Here is a 24,555-nt window from a genome sequence, read left to right on the forward strand (position 1 = left end):
ACTGCATCACCAGGAAGTCCCAGTACAGTGGTTCTTGACTGGGTTGGACCATACACTCCAAGTATAAATTCTGAGGAATTCATAGTGCCCCACCCTTAATCTAATGTCTAACTATGGACCCCATTAGAGCCCTGGGAACCTTGGAATTTGCTGGCTTACAGAGTTTTTCTTATCAGGTTGATTTAATAAAAGCATGTTTTAAGAAGTGCTCCCATTTTGGTTTAAAAGTTCAATGATGTTTTCAACAACCCTGATGTAAATGGAAGAGAAAAAGTGCTTCTTGGACTGATATAAAATCAAATTAGGAGTACTGCTCATAAAAACTACCCTAAGGAATGATTCTGCTTTGGAGAAAGAGATTAATATGAAGACATACACACACACATATATATATCTATTTATAGCCATTCTCACAGTCTATTGTTGATTGTAAAGCTATCAGGAGAGATGGGAAGTACCAATGCCGTCAACTAGACATTCAGGTATTGGCTTGTTTTTGTGGGGTTGGAGGGGTGTTGTCTGTAGCACACCATCACCAGTGCAGTGTTAATTCAGATGATGTTTTAAATTTTTTAAGCCTTACTAACATATCCCAGGTTCTGAAATGCAGTATATGAGCCTTGACTGTAGAGATAAATTACCAGCTGTCTCATAAAGGACAACCTCATTTAGTAGAAGGCAAATGCTAGCACTGAACAAAAGTAAATAAAGATGGCTACATATGCTCCAGTCTTCAAACTGAAAAGTGACAGTGACGAAAGAAGCAGGCAAGAGAAAAGATTAAACATGAAGAACAGCTCCACTAATAGCAGACTATCTGACTATTCAAGCTGTCTGATAATACAGTATAGCAACAATGTCAATTAAAATTGCTGGTGTGAGGGCTTCCCTGGTGGCGCAATGGTTGAGAGTCCGCCTGCCGATGCAGGGGACACAGGTTCGTGCCCTGGTCTGGGAGGATCCCACATGCCACGGAGCGGCTGGACCCGTAAGCCATGGCCACTGAGCCTGCACGTCCGGAGCCTGTGCTCCGCAACAGGAGAGGCCACAACAGTGAGAGGCCCGCGTACCACACACACACAAAAAAAATTGCTGGTGTGAAGATTTAGATCCCGAGATCTTAAAGCTAAAGAAACCATGGGAATCCACCCCCCTGCTATCACATTAGGCCATATTAAATTCAGATGAAGAGTGCTTTGTAAATGTCGATTGTGCTATGGAGACACATGGTACTGCTGTTATTCTTAATATGAGTCTCTTCTTTTAGTTGTAGTTACCAAAAATCCCAATTCCTTTGGCATTTTTTTCAGTGCTAATAAACAGAGTTGTAGTTGTTAATATTATTGTTATTATTTTACTTTTTGTTCCCTTGAGAACCTTCAAACAGTATGTGCTACCTAAATGGAGTATCTTGTAGATGTAAAGCATAAATGGAATATGTAGTTTATATGAGAATGAAACATGAACAAGGTCCACCTCATTTCCATCCATACAATGTCACTCATATCTATCAAAATTCTCACATGTCCTGGGAGCCCCCATATCTTCACAGAACCAACTACTCATTAAAGGTTAGGGTGGGAAGGGGAAAGGGAATGACTGGCCTTTCCTGACAAAGAAGGAAGGCTTGATGATGTGCTTTCAGTGAGTAGAATAAAAGAAAAGGGTCAAAGGGAGAGCTTGAAGAGAAGCTTAAATGTCTGACTTTATCACCCCCCTTAAAAGGACTAGTTCATCCAAATGAACTAAAATAGACCACCACTAGTTATTAGAGAACCACCCAAGAAAGAATTTCTACAGGTGACCTCTGGTTATCTTCAACACTGCAGCCCTTCCAAACAAACTGGCACCAGAGTAAACGTAGCCAACAAGAACCTAACATCTACATTTTATGATTTTATTTCAATTTTTCATATGATATTTTGTAGACCTACTTATGTGGATATAACTTGATTCTAAAGTATTTAGGAAGTACACTTAGTCCAGTTGTGCCTGAAAAGGGGAAAGAAAATGTAATTTTCCAGTTTTACAGATGCTTCCAGAATTCTGTCTGAAGATGGATTCATCATCTACAGTTGCTCAGCTGCAGAATATTACTTCTATTCCACAGACTTTGTATATGAACTACTAAATCCATTAGATCGATAGCAATTCCTCCCACCTACTCTTAAAAGAGCTGATTTAATGAGAACATCATTTTCTCATTCAAGGCTTTCTTTCCTAAGGGAATACAGTCCTACGTGAACACAGTCAAAGCTTCCTCTCACATCGACAACTTCGTATAAGCAGAGCCTGTGGCAGGGCAATGAGGCAAAATGTTGGGTGGTAAATAAACGAATTTATTTACCTGTTATGGAATTTGAGCTTAAAACTGGACTTAACTTACAAAGTTTAAGATAAAAGAAAACCAACATTAACCATTTTCTTTCTCAAAAGCTCTTCAAATGACACAGGCACTGGTAGCATCACAGTACATTGATAGAAAAAGGAAGTGTTCTTTTCTTACTACTAACTGTTTACCATTAAGTATTTCAATACCCTCTCTTTCTACTCCCCTTCCACAACTGAAAGATAAGAGTGGAAAGACATTTACCCTTTTGCTCTTTCTGGACCTGCATATTAATAGAGATGACTGGGATATTATTGTCTGTTGTTCTTGGTTTAGATAATATAAGCCATGGAAGCCTCAAGATACAGTCACTAGCACTAAGCTCTCTCTTTCTCCTCTGAGCCTTTATACATGAAAAGCACAGAATAAATCATAAAGTACTACTTAACACACCAAAAATTAAAAATGGAGACAGAGTGTGGATCAATGTGCATTGTCTCACAAATATAGTTTCAAAGATAATTGGTAATGTTCTCTTTTTCCAAAGAAGTGAGGGTTAAATATAGTCACTCTGTACAGAGACTGATGATCTTCAGGATGTGTAAATTATACATTACAGTTACATAACAGACTAAATCACAGTCATCAACAAAAGAACATTTGGCACAATCCTTGAATTTTTATGATTCTAGCTCATAAGCAGAGCCTCAAAAAGGAGAAAATATCCCACCTTAAATCAGCCTTACAAGTAGCCCCACAACTCATGGCAAGTAAGAAGTATCCAAGGTGAATGAAAGAGAAAGGCAATCATCTTCATCGGACTAGAAGACAGTTGGGGGAAGGAGCTTTTATTTTTAGGCTATCTTAAGGCAAATAGCACCCCTTCCTTTCATTAATTTTTAAAAACAGGAAGAAGAGGGTCAACTAACTAGATATATGTAGAGCTCTGTGTTTTAACACCAATAGATCTAATGTGACTTTATGCCCCTAGGTTAAGTCAAGACACCAAAGTCTGATGAAAGAACACAGATCCTTTCAGAACACTTTCAAAAATCTGGGTAGCACAAACCAAAGACTGGCAAAACATCCTCATGCTTTCAATGCAGCTCAAAGGGCCACACAGTGCCACAGTTTCAAGCCAGTGCCACCCACTGTAGGCAATTCAGAACGGATCAAGAGTGCTCATCTAGTGACATGCCGGGAATGGCCAAATGCTTGCCTCAGTTCTATGACGACACAGAAGCGGGAAGTCTCCTCGGGCTTATTAGATGCATCCAATTGACATTCATCTCTGACAAGCTCATCCTGTCATCTCCCATACCAAAACAGCTACCATTACTCTATAATACCTGTAAAGCAATCATAGTGATCTAAGTAAAGTACACTAATGGAAAAAAACAAAGAGATCTTAACCCAAGAAAACAAGAAACATATGAAGAGTGCAAAGACCAAACCAACCCAGAAAGGATACTCCTTCCTTCATTCCATCAGATTGTGCCTCTTCTGCCACCAATTCAACAGGATTCTCTTTCTGTACTCTGAAGAAAAAGCGAAATGGCTCTCTCTGAAAAGAAGCTGGCCTGGTAAAAATCTTTTAGAATTCAAAGCCAATACTCAGAGGAGTTCCAAGTGTCTAGAGTTCCAAAGAATCCATCAATCTTTTTTCTTAATGTCTTTATTGGAGTATAATTGCTTTACAGTGTTGTGTTAGTTTCTGCCGTACAACAAAATGAATCAGCTATATGTATACATATATCCCCATGTCCTCTCCCTCTGGATAAACTTGGAAAGACTGGACAATCCAAGGGTGCCCAGAGCCACTTCACTCAGCCATGTCATATTTCGAGATGACTATGAAGAAGTCAATGCTGACCTAGATCCACAACAACCAATACGATTTGTGGGCTCTGGAACACTGTCAACACTTCCTATAAGAGATTACCAGACCAGAGAAAAGTAAAACATCTCATAAGGTGATTACCTTAAGCTTTATAGGCTTGAATAGCCAAAGCAATCTCTGGCTTACTTTCTGAAACTAATGTTTCCAAGTTACTAAATACCAAAGTAATGCTATGGCAGAAAAGTTCAACTTCAACCTTCTTAGGTGTAATTGGACACTAACCTATACACTTTTTCAGATAACTGCAACCACTTCTATGTGTGTCTGTGTCTTTCTCTCTCAGTTGGTGCCTCGTCCAAGTCACTCTGGGCTTATATGAAATATTACACTGCAAGGCATGGATCTAGCATCCCGAGTAGCTACAGAGGGTCTGGATGATGCTAGGGAGTACAGAGGAGTTAGCTCCCCATGGGATAAGCCTCCATCAACCAGGAACAGGAGACAGGAGGAAACCAAGCAGATAAATCCTCTCTTTTCCTTCTTTTTTCCAAGGACTACTCAAGTGTAATTCCTCACTGCAACCCTTTCAAAGAAATCCTGTTGGCAAGTGAACACACCTGCTGAAAGATCTGCTATGTCTCTTCAGAGCTTGTTGTGAAGCAAGAGCTCTACAATATATCGAATCAATTTCTTTGCACCATTCCTTGCTTTTCCTTTTGCCTTTACCCTTACAGATCTGACTTACACCTTTCAACGAAAGCATCAACTTTAATCCTTGTCTCAGGCCTTGTTTGTCAGAGAATCCAGGCTTAGATATTAGGTTTATAGGAATTAATTCCAGATGAAATTAATGAAACAATTAAAATGCACATTTTCAAAATACGATAAGAGTCAAAGACTGATGAATCCCAGGAAGAAGTGGAAAAAATTTTAACCACCTAAAACCGAAAAGACTAGGGCCAATATATAGCATTAAATGTCACCGATGGAGAGAGCATTCAGACAGCAACAAGAGTCAAATACAGATTTTTTTCCATGTGTCCAACCACCACCAACTTTGGAGGACAAGATGAGGCATTTTCATTAAGTAATAATGCTGTGTAATGGGTGTTACCTGTTGCCTACACAATCAACCTTTCTAACAGTCTAAAGGACCTTCTTTCCTTTCCTTTCTTCCTTCTTTCTAACAGTCCTGATTATATCAGTGTCCACTCCACTCCCATGTGGAAAGGGGAGAGATGACCTATCTATGGGTAAATCTTGATCAGAAGTCACCTTGGTTCCATTTTCTTCACCAGTGACTGATTTGAGTTTGTTAATATCAATTAGTTCTAGCCAATAAAATATGGAGGTCTGTTCGAGGGCTTTTGGAAAAGGTTTCTTAGCTCTTTTGAGGGACAGAAGGGAAGCAATATTACTGCATCTGGATTTACTGCCTGGACATATAACAGCCATCCTATGATCGTGAAAGGATACAATCTAAGGACAAAACTGACACAGAAATGATGGCACAGCCTAAAGACAGAAAAATCCTAGGTTCTTGACAATGCCATTAGGCCACACATTAACCAACCCTGAAGCTGGCCAACCTCTATAATTTTACATAAGGAAGTATACTTCCTGATTATTTAAGCCTCTTTGAGTCAAGGTTTCCTATTACTTGCAGCTAAAAGCACCTTCAACTGATGCCTAAAGGATCTGGCTGGTTGGAGAATTTGAGTATCTACCATTACATGCCACTATACAAGGAATAAGGTTAGATTTGAAAAAAGTGGTCTCTGCCCTCAAGAGTTTACAATCTGTTTTTAAAAGACCTACAAAACATGTGATACATCAATTAAAGAAAATAAATGATGAAGCACAAGTACACAGAACAAAGAAATCATTACTGTGGGACATTAGAGGCAGCTTTTTAAAGGAGACAAAACCAATATACACGCTTTTTGCACAGCATAAAAGGCATGCTGTCTAAATTCAATTAGTGTAATTCGACTCCCAGGAAGCTCTCTCCTGTATATATCTATAGTTCTATCTGCCCAGCATCCTCTTACATGTGGAAAATGTTGCTTCCCTCACTTTGTGAGGTCAGGGTGGCAGACCCATAGTGGGCTAGTCAGAGCAATTTCCTGGGATTTCTTTAAATCTTAAGATCATAAAAAGTGGTAACAGTTGAGGGTTCCAGGTGTATGGATTTATCAAAAATCAGCAAATGTAAACTTAAGATTTGTGTATTTCTTTGAATGTAAATTTTACATCAAAAGAAAAAATGTTAAAAATTAGTGAACTCTAAGTTGATGATATGCATGCATGCTGAAGTATTTAGGGGGAAGTACTGATGTCTGCCATTTACTCTGAAATGGATTTCTAAAAGACGCATTGATGAACAGCAGGATTGATAGATGAACAGATATGTGATAAAGCAAATATAGTAATATACTTGTATAGGAAAGCCTTTTGCTTGGAAAACTTCAAAATAAATTTTTGGAGGAGAAAGCTGAAGTCCCACTCTGCTGACAATGCTGTGAGCCACAGCTCGGGAGATATTTGTGGTCATATTTCCCAGGGTATGGAGGAAAACTGTTTCAGAAAACAAACATGCAGAAAGAACCAGGAACAAGGAGTGGAGGGGTTTTTGATGTGTCCGAGTTGTCCCTGGCTCCAACTACCAGGCCCAGCTTCATCCCTGTCATTTCAGTAGTTACCTAAGCCAAAAAATTACTTTTTCACCTAAGGTAGTTCAAAGTGGTTTACTATCACTTACAAACCATGGAGTCCTGACTAATACACTAGCCTAAGGTGATAAGAACTGTAGACAAAGAAAGATGGCCACTATAGCACTACTTATAAGAACAACATGCAGAAATGACTTGATCATCAACAAAAGAGAAATGGTGAAAGTTATGGTGTATTTGATGACATGAAATAATACTCAATAAAGTTTTAAATGAAAATCCCACAAGATTATATATAACTAATACATATGTGTGTATACACACACACAAACATTATGATATAATTTTGTGAAAAGAAAAAGTAATCTTAGAAAAAAGTTACATGAAAATATACAAAATTGTCAACATTGGTTATCTCTGGGTTTAGGATTATTAATCTTCAAATTTATACTTTATTTTCTAAGTTTTCTTCAATAAGCATATATTACTTTTAGAACAACCAAAAAAGAGGTTAAGTCATTTTTTTAAAATTCACTGCTATTAAAAAAGGTTTTTTAAAACTATATCTTATGGTTTGTTTCCCAGGCACCATTTCTACCATAAATGTTCTGAATCTCATGAATGTTTGAAATCTTCCATTCATTCCCCAAGGGCTGGGAAGCAGAAGCCCAATAATTAAGATCATGACCTATTAAGTTAGACTATGTTGGTCCAAATCCCCAATATGCCCTTACAAAATGTATGTTTTTGGGCAAATTAGTTAACCTTTCTTGTCTTAATTTCTCCATCTAATAAATGGGGAACTAGTACTTACCTTACAGGTTTATTTGAGAAATAAATAACACTTGTAAAACACTTAAAATGGTGCTTGACACATAGGTAGATGGTAACCATTGTCATTACCACCCTCATGAACACTTTGTCTGCTGATCTTGTTTCCTAACTTTATGGCAGAATTTTACTCATCAAACATTATAAACTCACTAGTTTTCACCGCCTCTCTGTTTTTACACCTAGCCTGCCTTCTTCCTTTCAGTCACACCTTTATATACATTTCCAAATACCTGCTAGGTGTCCAGCACTGTCCCAGGCACAAGATGCCACGGCCCAAGAATGTGGGTCTCCTCCTTTCTGAAGCTAATCCACAGGCTCCACCTGATCTTTCCCATCTGCTCTAGCTCCTTGCCAGTTCATCCCACCCCCTTCCCCCAGATCTTTAATCTCTCCCTCCCCACTGGCTTCTCTCTCTGCCTGAACATCTTCATTTGTACCCATTACAGCCACCATATATTTCTTCTTCCTTTCACATCCATGCTTCTCAAATAAAAGTCCCAAAATCTGCTTTCTTACACCCTACTGAAACTTCACTTACCAAGATTACTAGTGGCCTTATTGCCACATACAGTAACTGTTTTAGGTCTCGTTCTGTTTGTCCTGCAGCCCCTAACACTGCTGACTATGCAGTCAGTTTGCAAATTCTCTTCTCTTCTTTAATATAAGTTGTTAACACCATCTTGGTTTCCTCCCAATTCTTTGGCTGCTCCATCAAATTCCCTTAAACCACATGTTCCTCAAGGAGTAAGTCCTGCTCTCCCTATTCCCTCTCTCTCAAAGATCTTGACTCTTCCCATTGCTAAAATATTAGCTCTAATGAGATGACTGCTGTATTCCTAATTCCAGCCTTGACTTCTCTCCTGTCAGGCCTTTCAATCTAAGCATGCCGCCTGAAAAATCTGATGCTTCACCCACAGACTGCTTCCTATTCTGATTTTCCCTCTGTAGTTAAAGATACCAAATAAAGGGAGAATACACACTAGGTAGGAGGAAAATTCTCAAAAAAGAAAGACAGGCAAATCCTTTCAATTTTCTATCACGATGCCTCTTGAAAACATCTCTTTCTCGCCATTTTTACTGTACCCATCCCAGTTCGAGCCTGTGCACTGGCTACAACGTCACCTGCCACCACTCTCACCATCTGTCTCCACCAATCCAGCAAACTACCTCATATCAAAATTAAAATAATGCTTGTAACCTACCACCTACAAAGATTAAATCCAAACTCCTGACAATAACACTGAAAGTCTCTGAGAGCTGGGCCTAAGTCTGCCTTTCTGCCCAGCGTTTAAATCCTCATGTTTCAGACAACTCTGAACTCACAACCATTCTGGTCAGTGTCCTCTACACAGCTTACAGCCTCCCTGCCTTGCCTGCACAAGCCTCTCCACTCCTGTCAGCTTTTCCAAATTCCATCTCTGCTTCAAATCTTAGCTTATTCCACCACACAATCTTCCAACAGCATTTTGGTTTATAGTGTTTTCCACTATTGTTATTATCACATCGTGTTTTCTATGTATCAGGTGCTGTTCTAAACACTTTATACTATATATCAATGAATTTAATTTAAATCTTATAATAATGCTATAAGATGGGTGCCATTATTATCTGTATTTAACATATGGGGAGGCTGAGGCACAGGAAAACCAAGCAATTGTCTAGACTTATAGCTTGTGAGCGGCAGGCCCACAGTTCACATCCAGGCAGTGTGGTTCCAAAGTCTGTGTGGTTCCAACCACTGTGTTCTGCTGCCTATCTGGAATTCTTTAACAGTTTTGACTATACAGCTCATTTGTCAATAAGCTGCTTTGAGACATCAAATTATTAGGAGATGACAGGATATATTTATGTCTTTTCTCCTCAACTAATCACTTAGGTGAACTTAGATTTCTCCAGTTACTAATCACTATCACTAAATATTAGTTTATAGATTTGTTAAATAAAAAATATAAGGGGCTTCCCTGGTGGCGCAGTGGTTGAGCATCTGCCTGCTAATGCAGGGGACACGGGTTTGTGCCCTGGTCTGGGAAGATCCCACATGCCGTGGAGCAACTAGGCCCGAGAGCCACAACTACTGAGCCTGTGAGTGTGGAGCCCGTGCTCCACAACAAGAGAGGCCGCGATAGTAAGAGGCCTGTGCACTGCGATGAAGAGTGGCCCCCACTTGCCACAACTGGAGAAAGCCCTCGCACAGAAACGAAGACCCAACACAGCAAAAATAAAATAAATAAATTAAATGCCACTAATAATTTAAAAAAATATATAAGAATGTGATAGAAATAAGAGTATCTAGCCAAGATTTTTTTTTTAATAAATTTATTTATTTACTTTTGGCTACATCGGGTCTTCGTTGCTGTGCGCGGGCTTTCTCTAGCTGTGGCGAGCAGGGGCTACTCTTTGTTGCCGTGCACAGGCTTCTAATTGCGGGGCCTTCTCTTGTTGCGGACCATGGGCTCTAGGCACACAGGCTTCAGCAGTTGTGGCTCATGGGATCTAGAGCACAGGTTCAGTAGTTGTGGTGCACGGGTTTAGTTGCTCCGTGGCATGTGGGATCTTCCCGGACCAGGGCTCGAATCCATGTGCCCTGCATTGGTAGGGGGATTCTTAACAACTGTGCCACCAGGGAAGTCCCATAGCCAAGGTTTTTAAATCTGGGAAGTAACTTCAAACCATTTCCAAGTATAGAAGGTTTATTTTTTTTAAAAGCTGGTTATTGGGGGAGTTTCCATTTCCACATGGTAGAACATAACCATAAATATGGAATATCAGGAAAAAACTTTTAAATGATTCTATATTATGAAATGCTATAAGATAGGCTGAGGAATTTCTTCTCTTTAGGATGACCAAGCATAAAATATGCCTAGAAAAAATTATGTACTCTTGCCTAAAAGTAGAGAAACGGATTATTATTAGACTAATGAGCATATTGCAAGGCTTAAATCAATGTTTATTTAATAAATGGATGAGCTACCTTGACCACAAAGTTATCTAAGTTGTCTCCTGTAGAACACGAATTTTATGCAGAACTACATTCCAGTAAGCCCAACATTATGAGTCTTCTGAAAAATGTACACACTGACTAAATAACATGGTGTTATTTAGTTTCACCCATTCAGAAACTAGTTTTAGTTTGGGCAAAGCTGATATTCATTTTGATAGTATTTAGGCAATTTTTTCAGTTATTTCTTAAAGCCACTCTTGCTTGATAAACACTATTAAATAAAGGCACAAAGAGGCAGTCTCTGCCCTCTAGCTAAAATTTGCAGCACTCATAATGAAGAAATGATTCAACAGAGATCAGAATAATTCCTTCCCTCCCTCTGTCCCTCTTTTCCTGTCTCTATGTGGAGCTGGTAGTACTATAGCATCAAACAAGTGCAAGGCAGCTAAAAAATCTGGCTATCGTGGCAGTGTCCAGGTGACCAAACCCTTAGAAGCAGACTCACCGTTAGTGAAATTAAGACTGAAGTAGTCACTAAAATGATTTACTAATTTACAATAAAAAATATTTTGTCACATGGGTGAAAGAATACATGCTGGCACAATCAGCAGATTCCATCCCTGTAGTTAAACCGCTTAAATAGAAGTCAAAATCATAATCAGAAACTAATTTCCTAGAGAAGGAGGGAATATATCACTACGATTTCCAGCTACATTTTTTTAATCATGATAAATCACTTTCATAGAAATCAGAAATATCTACAGATTGCATGACGGGTGCATTTTCTCTATGTATGGAGAATTATATGGGAATCAGGAAAGTGTCTAATGAATCTGTACTCCAAAATGGAGAGTTAGGATTCAACTGAACAAAGGCATCAAACTACAACAGTCTTACATTTGGGACTAGAAACAACCACTCCCCTAAAAGGGCTTGGATATGCTCACTCAGAATTGATCTCAGTGAATTTCCTTTTATTATCCTTGCACAAGTGGCCAACAGGCCTTCTGATAGACATTCTTTTAAGATATATAAATAGACACAGATTATCAAAGACTCCTGTAGGGAAAAGAGCAATTCTATCAATTTCTGCTGAATTTGCAGATTTAAGGTATCAAGTTAGTCTTCCACTTTAACAAATGGGCAAGCATATCTCTTTCATTTTTATTCTTTTTGAGAGGTGGGAAGGGGGGAGAGTTAGGGAAAAGTGCTTCACTTTGAATTGACATTGAATTTTATGTTATAAACAAAGAAAACATTAGATATAAAATGAAGTGGGAGACCTTCAAAACTTGTTCTTCTCTCTTCAGCAAATTTTAGCTGGTACACGGCTACCCAACTGAGACTACATTTCCCAGCTTCCCTTGCCAGTAGGTGGGGTCAGTAGCCAAGTTCTCACCAACAGAATGTGAATGGAAGTAATGAATTACCTTCCAAGCTTTGGTCTTAATACATTGGGTGCACACTCCTCTGCTATCATGGAGTCCACCAGAGAAATCACGGAAGTCACACCTAAAGGCTGGCAGAGTCACTTTGCCAGCTTGCATCCCATGAAGTCATGAGGAAAAGACTGCCTATCAGCCCTAGACTGTTAAGTGAGAGAAAATATTTATCAAAGTCATTGGGTCTCTTTGACACACTAGCCTAATCGGTACCCTTACTGATAAATTTTATGGATAAAATTAAACATCAGAACAGCATATTAGACCCTATAACCATCTTAGTAAGTTCATGCTGACGTACCCATTTGGCAGAGAAAGTCACCCAGTATGAATCTATTCCTACATACTTGATGCCTAGGAATTCATTAGTTTCTTAAGATAAAAAAGCAATGGCTGAGTCCATAGTATTAAACCCAAAAGACAAGAAAATAACAAATACTTTGGGGAAATTAAGGGGTTTCTGAGGAGCACATGTATTGTCAACGCTAACAGTAAAAAGCAAATGGGAGTGGGAGGAGTTGGAGAGATGATAAAGTATTCATTGTGATTGATGAAGTATTCATTGTGATGTTTTTTTTTTTGTGGTACGCAGGCCTCTCGCTGTCGTGGCCTCTCCCGTTGCGGAGCACAGGCTCCAGACGCACAGGCTCAGCGGCCATGGCTCATGGGCCCAGCCGCTCCGCGGCATGTGGGATCTTCCCGGACCGGGGCATGAACCCGTCACCCCTGCATCGGCAGGCGGACTCTCAACCACTGCGCCACCAGGGAAGCCCCTCATTGTGATTTTAACTCTGAAATCCAAGTACATTTTAGGAGTGACAGGTGTTATCTACGTAACATTCTTTTAACATTTCTTATATATAAGCAGGAGTAATTTTGATATATAAAGTTATTATCTACATCAGTTTTTAAATCTAAATTTACTAAGTCTACAGCCTATTGTTTAGCAACTCTTTAATCACTTGTACCACATTTAATATCAACTATTAATGTCAACAATCTAATGTTCTTTTAACTGTTTGTATCTTAACTCAACTGAATATTATCAACATCAGTCTTAAATGTATTTATTCCTCTAGCCAAATGAACTCAGGGCTAACGCTAATTTCCAAGATGGGTAGAAGTTAAGTAAAGAATCTGAGGCTCTGGTGCCTGAATTTCTTTAGGACAGATGGCCTTCAAAGTATTACAACCAAATGACCACTGTTCCATTGAAGAATTATACTGTGCCACAGCCAACTTTTGGTTATTTATGTTAACTGAAGGCAGAAGCACAGATGATCAAAAACATTCTGCAAATCACTTTTAGTTGACTTTGAAATATCAATTTTTTAAAGAGATTTATTTGACTATCTTTTTCTCAGGATAACATGAAAAATTACTTGCATTCCCTGGGTACAAGCCAAATGACAGGAGCATAACTGGTGGCTGGACCAATTCAATGTGGGTATAAAAATTCACCACAAATAAAATGGAAAGCAGACCAATTATAAGAGATAAATGAGACTTGACTATAGGTATTAAAAATAAGATATTTAAAAACATGATTCTCGGGACTTCCGTGGTGGTGCAGTGGTTAAGAATCTACCTGCCAATGCAGGGGACATGGGTTCGGGCCCTGGTCAGGAAAGATCCCACATGCCACGGGGCAACTAAGACCGTGCACCACAACTACTGAGCCTGCGCTCTAGAGCCTGCGAGCCACAACTACTGAGCCCACATGCCATGACTACTGAAGCCCGCATGCCCAGAGCCCGTGCTCCATCCGCAACAAGAGAATCCACTGCAATGAGAAGCCCATGCACCGCAACTAGAGAAAGCCTGCACGCAGCAAGGAAGACCCAACACAGCCAAAAATAAAAATAAATAAAATAAATTTATTAAAAAGAAAAATAAATAAAAACACGATTCCCTATCAGGCTCTGTATGGAATTAGACTTACAGAGATGCAACTAAAGAGAAATTTTGTGCTATATTAGAGTTCACAAGCTCAGGGAAATAAGTATTTCTAGAAACCCCTTGGTGGTTGGATTGCCAGTCTTAAAGGTTCCTCACAGACTGAAGGGCAGGGATGTTGATGCTATTAGTGCTTTACTCTTAAAAGTTAAGAGTTCTTTATTAATACCTATAATGAATATGACACATGGATCATGTGCATTGCTATATGCGCTCCAAATTTTAAAATGGGTCTGAAATCCCTCAGGAGTCAACAGTATAGTAAAGGCACAGGCACCAAAACATGGAAAAGAAGGACTTTTCCCTCCACTACCTCGTTCCTGTGCCAGTGTGTCAAAAAACCTTTTGGCTTGGGTGAAATTCCATCTTCTGGTTTTGTCCTAAGAAATTTGGGGCATTTAGTAAGTACTAATACACATAGTGGAGGTATAATAAATTAATATGAAATGCTCCACAGTGGGGCCCATTTTATGGATTAATCTAGGAGCCAGGCTAGTAATCCAAGAGCCATTATTTTTGATAAATTGGTTTGTATTACAGTAAACCTTATTGTATTACAACAGATTCACCAACTTACAGCGTGTTGCACCTTGCAAATCCCAAACCTATAAAGCATTTATTTTTTATTTAAGATTTATAAAATCATGTCCATCTTAAGATGCCTCCAGGCATTCATATGGTATAAAAGCAGATACAAAATTCTAACAAAAAAAAAGCCAGGCTCTGTTCAGATTTGCTTTTGTTCTTAAGCACTAAACAAAAGCAGTATATCTTATACCTGAAGGTCAACCCGAAGGACTAACTTTATAAAGATTTATAAAATAACGAGTATATCTCAAGAAAACACTGCTATCTCTGGACACCAAAGACTTGGGCCAACTAGCAAGAGAGCTTTGGAGGTGCCTCACTGGAAGCAAATTTTAAGACACCTAAAGGATTAAGTACAGATTAAAAAGAAAATAAAACCCACTACTCTGAATTTAACTCCAAGGCAAAACAGAACTGTGAGGTATCTCCTACTGTGTTCTATGATGCTAAATGCTGGAGTGGCGACAATGCACACATCACCCTCACGTGGTCTGTACTGAGCAGGTCCTTCTTTCACATATAATCACAGCTTGATCAGAAGGATGGCAAGTCAAGAAAACACAACAGCTGTCTTAATGTTGGACAAAGGTGAAATGGTAAATAAAAACTTAATGACAATGTTTCTGGTAGTCTCCATTGAAAGACTCCTGAAGGGAAATGTGTATTATTCATATTTATTCCGATTTCTATTTTCAGACCTCCCAAACTACTCCTCCAATATAAAATATCACAAAATGGATGTCAGAATAATAGAATGTCTGAACATACTGAAAATAGTAAGCTTCATGTTTGTTTGGGGTTTTTTTACTATTATATTACCTGTGCTTTTACAATGCTTTGCATATAGTAGGTGCCCACATATTTGAGGAAGGTGGGAGGAAGGCCAAGAAGGAAGGAAGAATTCAAACAGGAGAGAATTTTATAAGTAGAGCACACACATAAAGGCCAACTATAAAATTTTCTGGGACCGACCCCTCCCTAAAATCTCTACTTGAAATCAGTCAAAGCCCTGCTTTCTTCCTGTTCCTAGCAAGTTTAATATAAAACCAGACATTTCTTCTGGTTGTATACAAGTAACTCCTCCTTGTAAGTTAGAATTCCTGAGGTTCCCAGAATCACTGTCACACTAAAAAGATAAAAGCAGAATTTATTTTCTCGAGCAGGAAACAGAAATTTAACTATATATTTAACCCGTAAGTTTATATACAGAGTATACAGAGAGATGGTTAACAAGAGAATAGTTATGACTCTATGGCTGGACACATGCCCTCTTCTCTACTCTCTCTCAACGCTTCACCCTAGTTGAGCTCATCGGTTCCCATAGCTTCAACTCAGCTGTAGTCAGTAATTCCCAATTTATCTCCAATCAAGACCTGTTTTCCATGCACCAGTCCTTTACAACCAACTCTCCCTGGAAATCTCCATTTGGATGATTCACAGGCATCTCAAACCTAAAAAGTCTCAATACTAAATGTTTGGTCTTAACTGCACGCACAATCTGCCTTTCCCCAGATTTCCCTACCTCGGGAAATGGACCACTATTCACCCTGTTGTTCACGCCAGAAATACACTGCCAAGAATGAGGCCTCCCTCTTCCCCCGCCATCTCCTACATCTTCCACATCCACTCTATCATCATGTTTGTGGATATGAAAATATAGCTCAATCCCTTCTGCTTTTCTGCACCTCCACTGTCATCATCCTAATCTAGAGACTGCCAAATGTCGTCTATGGGACCTCATCCTACCTGCAAGGCTGTTCTGTTTGGCCCACTGTATTTTCATAAACTATTTGGATTGGTTGCTAACGTTTATAAATTGAAAGGTTTAACAAAACAATTTGGATTCCTGGCTTCTCTGAGAAAATTAAAAGATCTGGCAACACTGGGTATATAATTCCACTCGCTCTACACTAGGTGGGGCTCAGGAGAGGCTACACCTCTGCCCTCTGGTTTCTTTGCCAGCCACCTCTTGTCTCCCAACACTTAGGCCAAAGGAAAATTCCCATTTATCAACGTAGTTTCAATATTATTGTTTATATGGGTCTGCTACATACTTTTACACTACGTGACCACTGAAAGCAAATGAGTATGTGAACCTGTTCCAGTACAAGTTTCCATTTAAAATTTGAATCAGATCATATCACTTCCCTGGTTAAACTTTCTAATGACTTCCAACTGACTTAAAATAAAAATCTAAACAATTACCATCGCCTGAAAGGCCCTGTATGATCTAACCTGTTCAATTTCATCTCCTGCCACATCCCTCACTCACCAAGCTTCATCTGTACTATCCTTTCTTTTTTAAAATAAATTTATCTAGTTTACTTATTTATATTTGGCTGCATTGGGTCTTCATTGCTGCGTGCAGGCTTTCTCTAGTTGCGGTGAGTGGGGGCTACTCTTCTTTGTGGTGCGCGGGCTTCTCATTGTAGTGGCTTCTCTTGTTGCAGAGCACAGGCTCTAGGCGCACGGGCTTCAGTAGTTGTGGCATGTGGGCTCAGTAGCCGTGGCTCGCAGGCTCTAGAGCACAGGCTCAGTAGTTGTGGTGCGTGGGCTTAGCTGCTCTGCAGCATGTGGGATCTTCCTGGACCAGGGCTTGAACCCGTGTCTCCTGCATTGGCAGGTAGATTCTTAACCACTGTGCCACCAGGGAAGCCCACTATCCTTTTGATTTCCTTTCCCAAGTTGGAAGACTCTTCTCATAGATATCTACCTGGCTGGTTCCTCCTTGTCATTCAGGTTTCAGCTCAAATGTCACCTTCTAAAAAGGTCTTTTCTGACCATAGAATATAAAGCAGTGTCTCCCCATAACCCAACTTCATTTTCTATGACTTTGTCTTATTTTCTTCACAGCAACCATTGCTTTCTAACATTATCTTGCTTGTTTACTTATTACATATATCCCCCTTCTAGAATGTAAACTCCATCACAGCAAGAACCACAAATGCCTTATTTGCCACTGTAACTCCACTGCTCAGCATTAGTAGTAAATATCTGTCAAATAAATAATATACTACCATAATAGCCCTCACAACTTTAAATGGGCTCAGTCAACACCCATTCCCAACCCCTTTCTTATTTCTGCTAATCTAGAAGCTAGCCTCTTTTGCAGCTTGGCGTACCATATAACATGGTTCAGTCATTCAACAAATATATACTACAATTATTCACGGTGCTGGGATCAAACAGTAAAAAACAAAACAAAAACGAAACCCTGCCTTCAAGGAGCTTATAATCTAGTAGGGAAAGACAGACAATAAACAAAATAAGTTAGTAAATTATACAGTATATTAGAAGGTGATGAACGTAAAGACAAAACAGTGGGAAAGAATAAGAAGGAGGGGCTTCCCTGGTGGTGTGGTGGTTAAGAATCCGCCTGCCAGTGCAGGGGACACAGGTTTGAGCCCTGGTCCGGGAAGATCCCACATGCCGTGGAGCAACTAAGCCCATGTGCTACAACTATTGAGCCTGCGTTCTAGAGCCCATGAGCCACAACTACTGAGCCTGTGCACCTAGAGCCCGTGCTTCCCAACAAGAGAAGCCACCACAACGAAGAGTAGCTCCCACTCGCAGCAACTAGAGAAAGCCCACGTGCAGCGATGAAGGCCCAACACAGCCAAAAACTAAATACATAAATTTATTAAAAAATAAAAAAGAATAAGAAAGAATTTAGTGAATGTGTGTCAGTGAGTGTGTGAGTGTGTCTGAGAGGTGGGCTGCAATGTTAAATAGAATGGTCAAGAAAGGGCCCACTGAAAGGGTAACATCTGAGGAAAAACCGGAAGGAGGTGAGGAAGGAAGCATTGTAGGTAGAGGGAACAACAAGGGCACAGATCTCGAAATAGGAGCTTGTCTGGTGTGGAACAGCAAGAAGGTCAATGTGGGTGAGGCAGAGTGATGAGGGGAGACAGCTGTAGATGAGGTCTGAGAGGTGGGGGACCCAGGTCATATAGGGCCTTGCAGACAGCTCAAGAACTTTGGCTTTTACCCTGAATGAGATGAGGATTTATTGGAAGGTTTTAAGAAGATTTTGATTTATGTTTACAAGGGAACACTTCTCTAGGCTTACATAGTGGTGTGAACAGACTAAAAAACCACTGAATTGTACACTTTTTTAAAGGGTGAATTTGGGAGTATGTGAATTATGTCTTAATTTAAAAAAAAAAGAGCACTGCAGGGTCTAAGAAAAGACTATAGGACTACAAGAGTGGAGGCAGGGAGACGAGGTGTTAGGCCACTATAATAATCTAGGAGATGGTGGCAGCTTGGATCAAGGTATGAAGTAGGTATGGCAAAAGTGGTTCCAATTCTGGATATATTTTGAAGGCAGGACCAAAAGGATTTGCAGATGGATTAGATGTGGTATATAAGAAAAAGAAATGTAGGGTGACACAAAGGTTCTAGCCAGTGAGCTTTCCTGACACAGGTGATATAGGTACTACTCCTTCCTGTTCGTCGTCCTCCTTCTTCCTGCCTGGAATACTGACAAGGGTCTGGAGGTAGAACAGACACTTGGTGGCCTACAGAGATGAGCATGAGGACAATGCCAACATTCTAAGGATATCATAATAGAAAGGAAGAAACAGCCTAGCTCCAGAAGGCATTGTTGAACTGTATACCAGACTGCCAACTTCCTGATTTACTTTATAAGAAAAATAAGTACCCTGTGACTTCCCTGGTGGCGCAGTGGTTAAGAATCCGCCTGCCAATGCAGGGGACATGGGTTCAAGCCCTGGTCCGGGAAGATCCCACATGCCGTGGAGTAACTAAGCCCGTGCGTCACAACTACTGAAGCCCATGTACCTAGAGCCTGTGCTCCACAACAAGAGAAGCCACCACATGAGAAGCCCGTGCTCCGAAGCAAAGAGTAGCCCCTGCTCGCGGCAACTAGAGAAGGCCTGGGCGCAGCAACAAACACCCAAAGCAACCAAAAATAAATAAATAAAATATTGTAAAAAAAATAAATTTGAAAAATAAGCACCCCAATTACTTAAGTTGTGGTTCGTAGGGTTTCCTGTGATTTGCACTACAATGCATTCTTAACTGATATACATAGTAATCTTTTTTTAAATATACTATGTTTTGTTTTGTTTTGACCATTTTGATCATCCTTAAGCACACAATTCAGTGGCGTTAAGTATATTCAGCATGTTACACAATCATCACCACTATCTACTTCCAGAACTTTTTCATTATCCCAAAGAGAAACTCTATACCCATTAAACAGTAATTCCCCATGCACCACCACCTTGAGGCCCTGGTAATCTCTATGTTACTTTCTATCTCTATGAATTTGCCTATTCTAGGTACTTCATATAAGTGGAATAATACAATATTTTCCTTTTGTGTTTGGCTTATTTCACTTAACATAGTGTTTTTAAAGTTCATCCACGCTGTAACATGTACCAGAATTTTATTCCTTTTTAAGGCTTAATAGTATTCCATTGTATGTACAGACCACATTTTGTTTATCCATTCATCTACTGATGGACACTTGGGCTGTTTCCACCTCTTACCTATTGTAAAAAATGCTGCTATGAACGTTAGGGTACAAGTGTCTGAGCCTCTGTTTTCAATTATTTTGAGTATATTCTTAGGAGAGAATTGCTAGATCATATGGTTTAACTTTTTATTGTTTATATGTTTAACTTTTTATACATATTTTTAAACCAAAGTTTTTAAATAAAAAAATGTTTATATTTAACTTTTTTTAATTAATTAATTAATTTTTGCTGTGTTGGGTCTTCGTTTCTTTGCAAGGGCTTTCTCTAGTTGTGGCAAGCGGGGGCCACTCTTCATCGCGGTACGCAGGCCTCTCACTATCGCGGCCTCTCTTGTTGCGGAGCACAGGCTGCAGACGCGCAGGCTCAGTACTTGTGGCTCACGGGTCTAGTTGCTCCGCGGCATGTGGGATCTTCCCAGACCAGGGCTCGAACCCGTGTCCCCTGCATTAGCAGGCAGATTCTCAACCACTGCGCCACCAGGGAAGCCCCCTATGTTTAACTTTTTGAGGAACTGCCAAACTGTTTTCCATGGCAGCTGCACCATTTGACATTCCCATCAGCAATGCACAAGGGCTCCAATTTCTCCACATTCTTGTCAATAATGGCTGTTTTCTTTTTTCGTTCATTTGTTTTTGATAACAGCCATCCTATTAGCTGTGAAGTGTTATCTCATTGTGGTTTTGATTCACATTCCCCTAATGACTAATTATGTTGAGCATCTCTTACTGGCCATTTGTACACATTCTTTGGAAAGATGTCTGCTCAAGTCCTTTGCCCAGGGTGATCTTCTGAAAATGCAAACCTGCTAAAAATTGTTTAATAGCGCCTCCTTGTTCTCCGAATAAAGTTCAAAATCCACAACACAACCTACAAGGCCCTATGAGACCTGTCCTTAGCTCACTACCCCAGCTTCACTTTGTACTTCTATACCCTTGTTCACTTGTTCCATCCACACTGCCCAACTCTTCGCTTCTCTCTGTTCTTTGAACCCTTTTTCCTCCCCCTATACCTGGCTACCCTCTTTGTCATTCCTCAGGTCTCAAGCTAAACATCATTTCCTCAAGGAAGACCTCTTTTCCTTCATTGCCCTTATGATGTGACAAGTAAAGTGATACAATTATCTATGTAACTGTTTATTTTTAGCCTCCTCCTCTAGAATATAAGCTTCTTAATGGCAAGGACTTTTTCCATTTTATTAATAATATTACCTGGCACACTGTAGGCTTTCAATAAATATTTGTTGAAAAAATACATGAATGAAGTTTCTCTCCCATTGTGAAAAATTTGCTAAGTTTTAAGGAATTTAAAAAAATTATTCCTAGCCACAAAGTAATATTCCAAATTTTCAAATTTTGCAGTGTAAATTATATAAAATACTATTATCCCCTTATTTTTGATAATTATTTAGTTACCTTTGATTCAGCATTGTTTCCTTGTAGCAAATCTACAAGTACACTGTTCTCTAGAAACACATCAGAAACATATGTTTTGTTTTCAGTAAGAAGTGATGGAATTATTTCAATTTCACTCATTTTCATTCCACCAAAATGGTATAGATTTGCCAGGCTGAAACAATTCATTTCCCTTTCATTTACACACTTCTCTGTGAAGGCAGCATGAAGTATGCCATAGGAATCATCTCTCTTCAAAGCCTACTACGTATGCTTTGTAATTTATTGGAGATTGAAATCATCAGTAATCATTTCTTCCTTTTCTCTTGTCAGGCTAGACTCCTTTTTTTAGAGCTTTCTTTTCAGGTTTTGCCAACATATTTCTTAAAAGTCATTTTCCTTCTTCTTTTAAAATGAAAATGTGCCTACAAAGTTCAAAATTTTTAAATAGTGCATTCCTAGATGACATCTTAAAAAAAAAAAAGAGCAATTTCAAAGCAAAATTCTTTTTTACCCAATTCAGACATTTATCTTTCCCTAGAGATATGTAAATGAGTAAAGAAGTGAGGTCCACACATAAAAAGAAAACAGTATACTATGATGCTTACCCGAAAACCACACCATAATTCAAATATTGTTATGGGTCACTGTCAACATGTTTGGGCCAGGAGCACAATCTACCTTTAAATTGTTGTAACCTGATGGAAGGGATAAAAGTTTGATATTGTATTCCTCTAAAGAGAGCAGGGTAAAAAGATGAGCAATAAATCCGTAAGGAATGGATATGGCCAGGCAGACACTATAGAAAAGGCACCAGGAAACATCAATAACTGCAGAAAAGGACGACAGAACCCATGGGTAAAAAGGATGTGTAAAGTCTAAGGATTTAAGACCTTTTAGAGAATTTTCAAAAGGAATTTGTTTTACCCAAAATCTAGCCTCTCAGTTAAAAAAAAAAATTATCTTCTTAACCAGAAGTTCATAATATTTTTAAAAAGTAACCCACAGGGCTTCCCTGGTGGCACAGTGGTTGAGAGTCCGCCTGCCGATGCAGGGGACGCGGGTTCGTGCCCCAGTCTGGGAAGATCCCACATGCCACGGAGCGGCTGGGCCCATGAGCCATGGCCGCTGAGCCTGTGCATCTGGAGCCTGTGCTCCACAACATGAGAGGCCACAACGGTGAGAGCCCCGCGTATCGCAAAAAAAAAAAAAAAAAAGTAACCCACAATGTGAATCCTTTTAATGCCTAGTTCTATAAATGTGCCTGGCACTTCATAGTCATTTGTAAAACATTCCTGGGTATTCCAATGAGCTATCAAAGTTGATAAGATAAAACACAATGCTAAGAGGGTTTTCACAAATCCCAGTTATTTACCTGTAAGACTTTCTTTATGACGCTCTATCACCCCAAGTAGCTATTATGGTTAAACGGATAATGATGTAAAACACCCAGACTGTGCTGGCACAGAGGAGCACTCGATAAATATGAGCTATCCTTCTTTGTGCAGATGGCATTGTCTCAAGTCTTAGGAAATGTCGTGTATCCAAACTGATCCTCCTGTTAACCTGCTATGGAGGGCAGTATCTCTGTCCCCAGAGCTGGCTCAGTATTTTTGCATCCTGTTTGAGGATCAGAAAGAAAGCAAGATTTTAGTAGGTCCTAACTTAGGTACCGTCAGAGTAAAGGAGGGAAGCAACCCAAAATGACAGCGGTCAGGAGGAGGAAAAAAAAACCTTAATGGTAATAAGTAGGTTTCTGCAAAAGTAACTTTCCCCAGACAGTTGATACCAGAAAAGACTGTGTAGCTAAGCCTCTAGAAAGTAGGGAACCACTGTCCTACATCTCTCTTTCACAGTTAAGCTTCTCAAAAATGTTTATATATCCTGTTCCCAACTCTTCTCTTCTCTTTTGAACCTAATCCAATCAGGTTTCCATCCCACCACTCATCTAAAACTCCTTCACAAGGGCAATCACGATCTCCATGTTGCCAAATCCAACCGTCAATCATCAGGCCTCGTCTAACGTGACCTCTCGGCAGTACAACACAATGGGTAACTCCGTTTCTTGGCTTCCAAGACACCATCTTCCCCTGACTTTGCTCCCCCGTCACTGGCTGCTCCCTCTTGGTCTTGGGTGCTGGATCCTTCATCTAACCTCAACCTTTTAATACTGTGGCTCTCATGCTGTCTCACAGCTTTAAGAAGCATCTCATGCTGAGAATTCCTAAATTTATATATCCGGCCTGGACTTTCCCTTAGACTTCAGATACATATTCAACTGCCTCTTCAACATTTCCTCTCAGACATCTAAAAGGCATCTCATATCTAAAATGTTCAAACTGAGCTACTCTAAAACCTATTCTTCACAGTTCTCCTTATCTCAGTCACTGCAATTCCATCCTTTCAGTTGTTCAGGCCAAAACCTTGATGCCATCCTTGACTCCTTTCTTTCTTTCTTATCCCATATCAAATCTATCAGCCAATGTCACTAGCTCTCCCTTCAAAATATATCAGAATCTCCAGCATTTTTCCCTTACTTCACTGCTTCTAGTCTCATCCAAGCCAATACCACCACCTTTTGCCTAAATTCTTCTTTCTATCCTTGCCCCTCTCCAGACTACCCACCACCCAGCAGTTAGATCAACCAGATCACATGATTCCTCTGCTCACCACCCTCCACTGGCTCCCCATCTCACTCCACCAAGCCCACACAGTCTGACCCCATTTCCTTTCACTGTCTCATACTACTTTCCCTTCTGCTCCAGCTCAAGTGGCCTCTTTCCCATTTGTGGAGCACACCAGGCATGTACCCACATCAGGGCCAGTGGCCACTCCTTCAGCCTGGAACACTCTTTGACCACAACGGCTTATTCCCTAATCTTCTTCAAGTCATTACTCAGATGTCACCTTTATAATGAGGCCTCAACTGTTTGAAGCTGCAAATCACCCCATAAATATCCTAGTCCCTCTTCCCTGCTTTACTTATTTTGTTTACTGTCTGTCTCTCCCCATTAGAACATAATCTCCATTAAGACAGGCATTTTTGCGCAATCTGTAC

The 24,555-nt window shown here is 39.8% G+C and overlaps 1 protein-coding gene across 2 annotated transcripts in view; it reads right to left on the reverse strand.

The window, feature by feature from the left end:
* Positions 1 to 24,555, reverse strand: part of BTBD9 (BTB domain containing 9) — a 405,791-nt gene that overhangs the window by 297,506 nt on the left and 83,730 nt on the right. Inside the window, exons 5-7 of one of the 2 annotated variants that reach the window (XM_065885107.1) lie at positions 18,145 to 18,168; positions 6,246 to 6,278; positions 11 to 33 (exon numbers count right to left, since the gene is read on the reverse strand). The exons of the other annotated variant lie outside the window; for it this stretch is intronic. Of the exons in view, the coding sequence (XP_065741179.1) occupies positions 11 to 33; positions 6,246 to 6,278; positions 18,145 to 18,168 (80 nt within the window). The remainder of the gene's footprint in view (positions 1 to 10; positions 34 to 6,245; positions 6,279 to 18,144; positions 18,169 to 24,555) is intronic. 2 annotated transcript variants of the gene reach the window in all.

Source organism: Phocoena phocoena, chromosome 10 (assembly GCF_963924675.1).
Source record: "Phocoena phocoena chromosome 10, mPhoPho1.1, whole genome shotgun sequence".
Taxonomy (NCBI): domain Eukaryota; kingdom Metazoa; phylum Chordata; class Mammalia; order Artiodactyla; family Phocoenidae; genus Phocoena; species Phocoena phocoena.